The sequence below is a fragment of the Mustela nivalis genome (genome assembly GCF_964662115.1).
Source record: "Mustela nivalis genome assembly, chromosome: 6".
Taxonomy (NCBI): Eukaryota; Metazoa; Chordata; class Mammalia; order Carnivora; family Mustelidae; genus Mustela; species Mustela nivalis.
The window spans coordinates 150,259,606-150,271,716 of record NC_139025.1 but is presented as its reverse complement, the minus strand read 5'-3'; the positions used below and the strand labels follow the sequence as shown (position 1 = coordinate 150,271,716).

The 12,111-nt window shown below is 42.2% G+C and overlaps 1 protein-coding gene across 2 annotated transcripts in view; it reads right to left on the bottom strand.

Annotated features, from left to right (window-relative positions):
* The window catches only part of TICRR (TOPBP1 interacting checkpoint and replication regulator), a 43,064-nt gene that overhangs the window by 7,298 nt on the left and 23,655 nt on the right, over positions 1–12,111 (bottom strand). For both annotated transcript variants that reach the window (XM_082736075.1, XM_082736074.1), the window contains exons 15-17: positions 10,641–10,787; positions 1,162–1,252; positions 47–108 (exon numbers count right to left, since the gene is read on the bottom strand). In XM_082736075.1, coding sequence (XP_082592201.1) covers positions 47–108; positions 1,162–1,252; positions 10,641–10,787 — 300 coding nt within the window. The remainder of the gene's footprint in view (positions 1–46; positions 109–1,161; positions 1,253–10,640; positions 10,788–12,111) is intronic.

Genomic DNA, 12,111 nt, shown 5'->3' with positions numbered 1-12,111 from the left:
ATGAGTTTAAGCCCTGTGTGCGACGCAAAACAAATGGAGGCAATACCGTCTGCTCCTTTTTCTGGGGACTCTTCAACAACTTCAATATCAGGACCAGGGTCAGACGACCTTAAGGAGTAACAAGTGCAAGGGTTATTCAGTGTCCCTCGTTATCACTCATGTTCAGTGCACATTAGAGACCCAGCCTCTCACCTCCCACAGAGGAAGGACTACAGGGTTTGATACTGCCAGTGTCGGCATGCTCGCACACTGTACGGTCCAAAGTAAAATATTTAGGACGCTTTTTTGGAAAGCAGTTTTACAATATATAAAAACTAATTAGAAATATGTATGCCTTCTAACCCACCAATTTCACCTCTTGCAATTCGTCCTACAGATTCTTACACAAGTATGTTAAATCTGTACACAAATAATGTCTAGATGAAGCCTTCCCTGGGCTCCCCATTGTTCCTGTGAAGGGCAGCTAAAAACCCAGGATGTTATACATAAAATGAACTACAGACTAAAAGGTAGTGAAAAGAGGCAGACTGGCTAGGGACCTCAAGATCCCAGGAGAGACAGGACAGTGAGCTCCTGGAGTTACCTTTTTGCTTCATAGCTCCCAGACTGGGTGCTGGGGGGACGGCAGCCCAAATACATCGACAGGTACAAACAATGCCCTTCAAGCCAGTTCTCACAGCTAAAGAAGCAGGAAAGGGGCAGCCTAGCAGGACAAACTTTCAGACACTAACTGCTGTGGAAAACTGTGGCCCAACCACACCCACAGGCCAAGTTGAGATCCTAGACTTCCAGCCTTGCCCAGCAGCCGTGACTCCCTCCATCCAATGATGAGTGGTTTTAAAAATGTTGAATACGTACTTGATAGAAGGCTGCAAAGCGCCTGGGCATGTAAGCGTGCGCGGACACACACACACACACACACACACACTATGGACACCACAGATAAATCTCAAAATAATTATGCCAAGTGAAAGAAGGAAAAGTACATTCTGTGTGGTTCTCCAGTCCTCAAAGAATTTACAGAGTGCTCAACACTTTGGTTATAAGCAAGACAGTTAAGACGTGAGTCACAGGAGGCTTGTGGAGATGGACAACAAGCCCACAAGACCATTAGCAAGGCCAAGGCAGCGCACAAAGCAGCTGGACAAGGATATTACTCACCTGCCCTTTATTTGTCTATGAAGGAGCCTTCTGGACACTTGCTTATGTACGGGAGTCTCAGCCACACTCCTCGTCAGCAGTCTGTGATAACCTAAGATGTAAACAGCACAAATGTCATTTAACCTTATCAAAAAGCAGCAGCAAGCCCCAGGGGGACAGTTTGAACTTAGGTATGGCTTACTACTCATGCTGGAGTGGTTTTTGTTTGCACTTAATGGTTTCTGGGCTAATGTCTGACCAACCCCAGGACTCGATTTAACATGGTAACAATAGTTTATCAGCATTACAGACTAAATAATAAGCCAATGTAAAATACTATAAAATTCTTCTCTAATAAACAATCCTGAAAAACAAAGCAAAAACACTTATTAGAGCTAATATATTCACTCATCAGTGGTTCTTATATTTATGATTAAATGAACTAAAGTATGCAAAAATGCTGATATGCCACACAGCTTTAAGGTATTTAATAATAAGATCCAGCCAGCTGGCATAAATTTCCACAGTAAAGTATACAACTAAGCTGCTCATGGGAGGTCAAGTTTAAAGGGAGTTAAAAGTGGCTAGGAAGCCTCTCCCAGGGAATGCTTTCATCCTCTCCCTTTATGGCACCCGCGCTGCAAAAAAAAAAAAAAAGTGGCTAGGAAGTGGGATGCCTGGGTGGCTCAGTCAGTTGTGCATCTGCCTTTGGCTCAGGTCATGATCCTAGGGTCTTGGGATCAAGTCCCATAATGGGCTTCCTGCTCAGGGAGGGAGCCTGCTTCTCCCTCTGCCTGCCCCTCCCCTGCTTATGCGCTCTCCCTGTCTCTTTGACAAATAAAAATCTTAAAAAAAAAAAAAAAAAAAAAAAAAAAAGATTCTTTCTCTCCCTTAAAAAGAAAAACAGTGACTCAGAAGAGAAAGGATATCAGCTGGTGGAACCATAAGGACCTCTAGAAATAACTCTCCTCCATAAAAGGAATGAGAACACTGGGCAAAAATGGGCAAAATCAGTTTTAGAACACTGGAAATTAACCAGTTTATAACAATCCGTGGAGTATTTATGCAAGAAGAAACACTGAATCCTAGTAACAGCAAGCTTCACAGAATTTTATCTTGCCTGGGTCCTGACCCCCCTCTCCCCTGCCCTGTAGCCTTGAGAACCAACAGTCTGCAACCACACTGTAAACCAACAGCGTGGGGGTCTGTGAATGGGCTGAACAGGACCGAGGCTCTTCCAAAGTGCCACTCCCAGCTATCATCATCTGACCTGTCTGGCAGCTTCCTGCAAAACCCCACGCATGAGGGTGGTCTCTGTTGGACCTCGGAACTCAGTGCAAACCACCTCTGTCCAGGGAGCACTGACTGAAACCAATGGGCAGTGACCATAAACGTTACAGCTGCCAGAGGGAGTGGTAACAGCGGGGACCAACATGCTAACCAGGAGTTTAAAAGGGAACACTGGGGAAGGAGATGTCTACAGGGGCCTTTGCAAAACTCCAATATACTCCTGGGAACCTCAAATTCCATGCAATGTAGGGGCGTGTGTGTGCCCTGGAGAAACCTCTGAGGCCTGAGCTATCAACTGCGACTAACCTCGAGGCCTCCAGCACTCAGCCAGGCGGCTTACGTTTCTCTCTTAGGGTTTGAGCCCAGGCACCTAGGACCCTCGACAAAGGCTGATAAACTTACTGGTTCCAGGCACTGAAGGAAATCGGTCCGATCACCAGCGGGACCACTAAGCTAACTGAGCAGACGTCAGCGGCCACACAGGACAGAATACAGGCTTTAAAGAATTAGTTCAGGAAAGTCACCCAGCAAACAATGGCACCAACGGTAACAACCAACCCTGGCTGGGAGGAGCAGGTCTGTCAGAACTGCCTTGTTATGTCCAGTTGTCAATAAAACATGAGACATTCAAGAAGCAAGAGAGTTTGGTTCAGGTGCAGGGAAAGAGAAAAACCAGTCAGTGGCAGCAGTCCCTAAGGAATTCCAAACGCTGAATTTGTTAGACCAAGACTCTAAATTAACTGAAATATGTTCAAGGACCTAAAAAGACCACATTCAAAGAACCAAAGGGAAGTAGGAGACTGAGGACTTGCCCCAAAGGCAGCATCAATAAAAAGACAGAAATCCTAAAAAAAGAAACAAGCAGAAATTGTAAAGCTGAGAAATGAAAATATTAGAATGGCTTAGCCACAGATATGAGGTAGGAGAAGAGTCAACAAATTTGAAGGTGGCTTAATTTAAATTATCCAGTCTGAGGGGCAGAAAAAGGATAAGAAGAAACTGTCTCAGACACCTTCAAGTGCAACATCCACATAAGAGGAAGCCCAAAAGAAGAGAGAGAAGCACAAAGAACTTCTGAAGAAATATGGGCTGAAAACTTCCCAACTTTGATGAAAGACATTACACATCCATGAACCTCACTAACTCAAGTAGGATAAAGTCAAAGAGAGCCACACTTAACAAATCCTAATCAAACTGTCAGAAGTCAGAGAGGGTCTTGAAAGGAGCCCAAGATCAGGGAATTCCTCAAGTACAAAGGAACCTCTAGAGAGGCTACAGCTGGTTTCTCACCAGAAAGGAAGGACAAAAACACTGTGATGATGTACTCCAGGGGCTGAAAAGACTTCACCAAGAATTCTCTATCCAGCAGAGTTATTGTTCAAAATGAAGGAAATTAGCACATACCCAGATTAAAACAAATTCCCCCCAAAAAACACAACAGAGAATTTTTAAGTAGAAGAACTGCCCCACTAGAAGGAGTCTTTTAGACTGAAAGGGCACTCAAGGGGAGAGGAATCTGTGGGAAGAATTAGCACCAAGGAAGGAACTACATAAAAAAATAATATAATGCACAACACAAAAGCATTTTTTGTTTGTAACTGTTTTTCTCCTAGGAGTTAAAAGATAAAGCAATAATTATAAATTGGTGTCGATGGGGAGCCTGGGTGGCTCAGTCAGTAAGGTGTCCAACTCTGGATTGCGGCTTGGGTCTCAATCCCAGGGTCCTGAGTTTGAGCCCTGTGTTGGGACACCACACTGGGTTGTGGGGCCTACTTTAAAAAAATAAATACAAATGAAAAATAAATTGGTGTTGATGGGCATACAACGTACAAAGATGTAATGTGTATAACAGTATAGCACGAAGGAGGGAGTAGGAAATAGAACTGAATTTATAGGAGCAAAGTCTTAGAATGCTACTGAAATCAAACTGGTATTAATCTGAATGAGGCCGTTATAGGATATTAATCATAATTGGGAAATAGGGGTGATGTTCCACAAACTAGTGCCATAGAAGCTCTTGGGGTTGGTCTCTCCACCAAAAACAACTAGTAAGCTGGGGGGAGATATGATCAGAAGCAAGTATTTTGGAACTATGGAACCCAACTGGCCACTTGTAACAATAAGGGAAATGCTTTATATGAAAGGGAGATGCTGATTTTCGGGAAGGGAATGCCATGCATGGATAGCTATGATCTCCTTTCCTCAGTCCTGCTGCAGTGGTGGGGAGAGGCCCACATTCTGGGAGCAGCTGGCTGGTGGTAGAGCAGACAGACAGTGGGGACTCTGTCCTCCAAACTTGGGGTTGTGTGCTTTGTGGACTCCTGAGTGCAGACAACTGCCTTGGTTTTCGACCTCTCAGGATGCAACAGCTTTCCCTCAATGCACCCTGGGAAGACTTTTTTTTTTTTTTTTAAGATTTTATTTATTTATTTGACAGAGATCACAAACAGGCAGAGAGACAGGCAGAGAGAGAGGGGGAAGCAGGCTCCCCGATGAGCAGAGAACCTGATGCGGGGCTCAATGCCAGACCTTGGGATCATAACTTGAGCCGAAAGCAGAGGCTTTAACCCACTGAGCCACCTAGGTGCCCCTATCCTGGGAAGATTTTTAAGATTTTTATTTATTTTGAGAGAGAGAGAGAGAAAGAACGTATGCAAGTGAGAGAGAGACACTCAAGTGGATTTCACGTGGAGCACAGAGGCCGACTCAGGGCTCCATCTCACAACCCTGAGATCATGATCTGAGCTGAAATCAAGAGTTGGACATTTAGCCAGCCAAGCTACCCAGGCACCTCATCCCTGGGAAGATTTAAAGAGACAAGAATACCTTTTTGTTTTTCCCTTTTTGGAGTCAGACATTTAAGGAAATCTTTGTCAGGTCACTGATTAACCACAGATAGAAACTTCCGTGACCACACACAACATGGAATAATATATGCCTTACAAAAAGTTTGGAAAACAGAGCTGATGCCCTCAATATGTCAAAAAACAAAAAAAAAAAAACAAAAAAAAAACCAACCGTTAAGGACATCAATTCAAGTTTGCTTTCTTCTTTTCTTAAAGATTTTATGTATTTATTTGTCAAAGAGAGAGACACATGCAGAGAGAGCACAGACAGGGGGAGAGGCAGGCAGAGGGAGAAGCAGGCTCCCTGCTGAGCAAGGAGCCAATGAGGGACTCGATCCCAGGGTCCTGGGATCATGGCCTGAGCTGATGGCAGATGCTTAACCAACTGAGCCAACCAGGCATCCCCAAATCAAGTTTTCTAAGTATGCTAATGAGCTTAAGAAAATAATGAAGAAGTAAATGAAATCAGGAAAACAATGTATGACAAAATGAAAATATCAATAAAGTGATAAAAATTATTAAAAGAGGGATGTCTGGGTGGCTCAGGTCAGAGTCCACCCAGAGTCCTAGGATCAATTTCCATATCAGGTTCCTTGTTCAGCAGGGAGCCTGCTGCTCCCCCTGGCTTATGCTCTTTACTCTCTGACAAATAAATAAAATCTTCTTAAAAAAATTATTAAAAGAAACCAAATCTGAAACTATTCCAAAAAATAAAACAGGAAGAAAATTCCTAAATTTATTCAACAAGGCCAGCATTATCCTGATACTAAAACCAAAGACACTACAGAAAACTACAGGCCAGTATGGCCTGACTCGATGAGCATAGAGACAAAAATCCTCAACAAAATATTAGCAAACTGAATCCAGGAATATATTAAAAAAATATTCACCACAATCAAGTTGGATTTATTCCAAAGAAGCAAGGGTGATTCAATATTTGCTAATCAATGTGATCTATCACAGAAACAAGAGAAAACACAAACCAAATGATCCTCTCAAGAGATACAGAAAAAGCATTTGACAAACTACAGCATCCACTTATAATAAAAACTCTCAGCAAAATAGGTTTAGAGGGAACATACCTCAAGGTAGTAAAGCCATAGATGAAAAGCCCCCACAGCTAACCTCATACTCAATGGTGAGAAACAGAGCTTTTCCCCAAGATCAAGAGTGTCTACTCTCAACTGCTTTTAGTCAACACAGCACTGGAAGTCCTAGCTGCAGCAGTCAGACAAGACATAAAAGGCATCCAAATTGGTAAGGAAGAAGTACGACTGTCACTATTGGCAGATGACACAATACCATATAGAGAAAACCCTAAATATTCCATCAAAAAGCTACTAGAACTGATAAATAAATTCAGTAAAGTTGCAAGACATTAGTATGCAGAAAAGTTGCTTTTTTTTTTTTTTTTTTTTAAGAGGCAGGCAGAGAGGCAGGTAGAAAGAGAGGGGAAAGCAGGCTCCATGCCCAGCAGAGAGCCCAATGTGGGGCTCGATGCCAGGACCCTGGGATCATGACCTGAGCCAAAGGCAGAGGCTTTAACCCATTGAGCCACCCAGGCGCCCCAGAAATGTTACATTTCTACACACGAGTAATGAAGTAGCAGAAAGAAAAAGAAAACAGGAGCACCTCGGGGGTTCAGTCAGTTAAGCCTCTGCCTTTGGCTCAAGTCCTGATCCCAGGGTCCTGGGATCAAGCCCTGCTTTGGGCTCCCAGCTCAGCGAGGAGCCTGCTTTTCCCTTTCCCTCTGCCCCTGCTCGTGGGCTCTCTCTCTCACTCAAACTCCCAAATAAATAAATAAAATCTTATAAAGTATAAAAAATTAGAAAAAAAAAATCCCATTTGTAATTCTACCAAAAAGAATAAAATACCCAGGAATAAACTTAACCAAGGAGGTAAAAGACATGTATGATGAGTACTATAAAACACTGATGAAAAAAAATAGAAGATGGCACAAATAATTGGAAAGCTATATCACGCTCATGTAGTGGAAGATTTAATATTGTTAAAATGTCCATACCATCCAAAGCAACCTACACATTCAATACAATCTCTATCAAAATACCAACAGCATTTTTCACAGACCTAGAACAAATAATATTAAAATTTGTATGAAACCACGAAAGACCCCAATTAGCGAGAACAATCTTCTCATTTCCAGATTTCAAGAGCTACTACAAAGCTGTAGTAATCAAAACAGTATCGTACTAGCACAAAAACAGACTTAGATCAATAGAACACAACAGAAAGTCCAGAAATAAACCACCCTTATATGACCAATCTACAACATAGGAGGTAAGAATATGCAATGGCAAAAAGGCAGTAACTTCAGCAAATGGTGCTGGGAAAACTGAACAGCTACATGTGGAAGAATGAAACTGAACCACTTTCTTACACCATACACAAAAATAAAATGGATTAGAGACCTAAATGTGAGACCTGAAACCATAAAAATCCTAGAAGAGAGCACAGGCAATAACTTCTTCGACACCAGCCTTAGCAACTTCTTTTTTAAATATGTCTCCTCAGACAAGGAAAACGAAAGCAAACAAATTGCTGGACTACACCAAAATATAAAAAGTCTCTACAAAGCATAGGAAACCAACGAAACGACCAGGCAACCTACTGAGTGGGAGAAGATATTTGTAAATGACATATCCCATCAGGGGTTACTATCCAAAATAAGAACTTGGGCAAGTCAACGCCAAAAAATAATCCAATTAAATGGGCAGGAGACCTAAAACAGACATTGCTCCAAGGACATCCAGATGGCCAAGAGACACCTGAAAAGATGTTCAACACCACTTATCATCAGGGAAATGAAAATAAAAACTACAATGGGCTATCACATCACAGCTGTCAGAATGGCTAAAATCAAGAAACAAGTGTTGGCGAGGATATGGATAAAAGGGTAGCCCGGGCACTGTTGGTGGAATACAGGCTGATGCAACCACTGGGGAAAACAGTATGAAGGTGCCTTAAAAAATTCAAGAATAGAATGATCATACAGGGACGCCTGGGTGGCTCAGTTGGTTAAGCGGCTGCCTTCGGCTCAGGTCATGATCCCAGCGTCCTGGGATCGAGTCCCACATCGGGCTCCTTGCTTGGCGGGGAGCCTGCTTCTCCCTCTGCCTCTGCCTGCCACTCTGTCTGCCTGTGCTTGCTCTCGCTTCTCTCTCTCTGACAAATAAATAAATAAAATCCTTAAAAAAAAAAAAAAAAGAATGATCATACAATTCAGTAATTCCACTACTGGGTATTTACCCAAAGAAAATGAAACCACTAATTCAAAAAGATACAAGCACCCCTGTGTTTACTCCAGCTTTACAGAGAGCCAAGATGTGGAAGCCATCCAAGTGTCCACTGACAGATGGAAATAACTGTGGTATATATGCAATAGAGAATTACTCAATCATAAAAAAAGAATAAGATCTTGGTATCTGTGATGACATCAATGGTCCTGGAGGGCATTTTGCTAAGTGAAGTTAAGTCAGAGAAAGACAAATACCATATGGTTTCATTTACATGTTGAATCTAAATAAACAAAACAAAAACTCCAGACTCTTAAATACAAGGAACTGGTGGTTGCCTGAGGGGAGGTGGGTGAGGGATGGCTGAAATAGATAAAGGAAACTAATTTTCTTTCTTTTTTTCCCCAAAGATTTTATTTATTTATTTGACAGAGAGAGACACAGCAAGAGAGGGAACACAAGCAGAGAGAGAGAGGGAGAAGCAGGCTGCCCACTGAGCAGAGAGCCCGATGTGGCGCTCGATCCCAGGACCCCAGGATCATGACCTGAGCTGCAGACAGACGCTTAATGACTGAGCCACCCAGGAACCCTGGGAATTAATTTTCAATTATAAAATAAATAGATCAGGGCACCTGGGTGGCTCAGTGGGTTGAGCCTCTGCCTTCCGCTCACGTCATGATCTCAGGGTCCTGGGATCGAGCCCCACATCGGGCTCTTTGCTTGGCGGGGAGCCTGCTTCCCCCTGTCTCTCTGTCTGCCTCTCTGCCTGCTTGTGATCTCTCTCTCTCTGTCAAATAAATAAATAAAATCTTAAAAAATAAAAAATAAAATAAATAGGTCAAACAGATGAATAGTAATGCACTCCACCCAGCAAAAGCTGAATGCACGTTATTCTCAAGCGTACACATACCATTTTCCATTAACAGAACAAATGGTAGAGCATAAAATGAGTCTCAGTAAACAAGATTAAAATACAAGGTTTGTTTTCCAGCCACAATGGAACGAAATTAAAAATTAACAACAACAGGGCCGTCTGGGTCACACAGTGTGTTAAGCCTCTGCCTTCGGCTCGGGTCATGATCCCAGGGTCCTGGGATCGAGCCCCGCATCAGGCTCTCTGCTCAGCAGGGAGACTGCTTCCTCCTCTCTCTCTGTCTGCCTCTCTGCCTACTTGTGATTTCTGTCTGTCAAATAAACAAATAAAATCTTAAAAAAAAAAATTAACAACAGCAGGAAATTTGGGAAACTCACAAGTACAGGGAGGTTAACACATTCTTAAATAACCAATGGGTCAAAGAAGAAATCACAAGGGAAATCAGAAAATATTTTGAGATAATGAAAACAAAATACACCCAGACTTAGAGGATACAGTTAAAACACTGCTTTGAAGGGAATTTGCACCTGTAACGCTTATATTAAAAAAAAAGGAAGATCTCAAATCAGTAGCCTAAACTTAAGCTTAAAAGCTCAAAAAGATCAAACTAACACCAAAGCAAATAGAAGGAAGGAAATGATAAAGACTGCATAGGAAACCAATGAAATCAAGAATTAAAAACAACATTTAAAAATATCAATTAAAACTAAAAGTTAGTTCTTTGAAAAGATCATTAAATTGACAAACCTATAACTAGACTGACCAAGAAGAGAAAAAACCCAGCCTCCCACTGGGAAAGTCAGGGGAAAGGGAGTGACCGCTAATGGAATGTGGTTTCTTTCTAGAGTGATTAAAAATGATCCGCAATTCATGATGATGATTGCATAACTTTGGGACTCTAACCGACACAGGTGAATCATATTTAATTACTAAAAGAACAAAAAAAGCAAAAAGTAAAACAAACAAACAAAAACCTCCAAAAGAACTGAAAACAACTGGTTACTATCCTTCCTTTCTTTTTCATTGGGTTTGTAAACTAGATGTTTGTTTGTGGGGTGGACTGGGCAGACACCAGGATTAAGTCTTCATGCAGGCTTGGAGGGAGAGAGACCCCAAGGGGAAGACTGATGGTAACCACAGAGAGGAAAACAGAAGATCAGTGAGCTTCTCCAAGAGTTGGGAGGCTGCTTTGGATACAAGAGCCCCCTTTCTCTTGGCTACCCGAAAATATAGTACCTTTGGTCCTTTTGCCATTGTCAAGTTTACACTCCAGACCTTCCACTGCAGACACGGAGTGGCTTCTAGGCAACCCTCGCTTTGCCGATCTCTTTGAAGGAGAAATCATTTCCTGGTTGAAGAGGTTTCTTCGAACTTTGGTCACTTCTGAAAGCATCAAAAAAAAAAAAAAAAAAAGAAAGAAAGAAAGAAAAGAAAAGCAACATTTACTAATATTCACATTTACTAATAGATTTCCTTAAATATTATACTCACATGATGCAAACTATTACCCTTACAAATTCAGTTTATTTATTTGTTCATTTGTCAGAGATAGCACAAGCAGGGCAAGCAGCAGGTGCAGGGAGAGGCAGGCTCCCAGCTGAGAAGAGAGCCTGATGTGGGACTGGATCCCAGGACCTTGGGATCATGACCTGAGCCCAAGGCAGAGGCTTAATCAACTGAGCCACACAGGCACCCCACAAATTCCATTTAAATCCAACTTTTCAGAAACATAAGTAAGGCCCACATCACTTGAGGCCATCCTCATTGTAAAATGGACACAATCCTTAAGAGGTTGGCTAATGTAGATCAGAGTCCTTTTACTAAATACCATTACTATGATGATTTTCCTCACTTTTGACTACTTTGTATTCTGCTCAGCTCCAAGGAGAGGAACTGTTCCTTTCAATTCCACAAATCTCATTCTTCCTCTTATATTTTACATATTTGCTGGGCTATGCTCTTCCTGACTCCAGGGCATGAGAACTGTGTGACCACTCAGACTCAAAGTTAGGAGAAACAGCTCCTAAGTCAGAAACTACTGACAGAGCTAGCAGGACGTCTTCTACTAGTCTGAAGCAAGATGTCCCAGAGGCGGCTACTCAAAAACTCACGAAGGATAAACTCCTCTTAGAGCAGGTCATTTAAATACAAACCAGGGGCACCTGGGTGGCTCAGTGGGTTAAACCTCCGCCCTTGGCTCAGGTCATGATCTCAGGGTCCTGGGATCGAGCCCCATATTCGGGCTCTCTGCTCAGCGGGGAGCCTGCTTCCCCTCTAGCTCTCTGCCTGCCTCTGTGCCTACTTGTGATCTCTGTCAAATTTAAAAAACAAACAAACAAAAATCTTTTAAAAAAATAAAATAAAAAAATAAATACAAACCAAATTAACCCTGACCCACAAGCTGGGAGGAGCCCTGATATTTACCACCCACTGGTGACCGACATTACTGTTAAGGACACCAAAAACACCCAAGTTTCAAAAAAAAATACTTGAAATGGATTTAGGACCTGACAGCCAAGTTTGATTTGTTCCTTTGTTTTCCTGAGGTTTTAAAAGTTTAATAGTGACAGAAAGCTTCGAAGAATAACATATTACACATAGACTCAACACTAAAATTCATCAGCCATCAAAATTTGATTTTCTCCCTGCACCTCTCTATGTTTACACAATTTTTTCCCTCACTGAAGTTGCACAGTAAGGTGAGGAC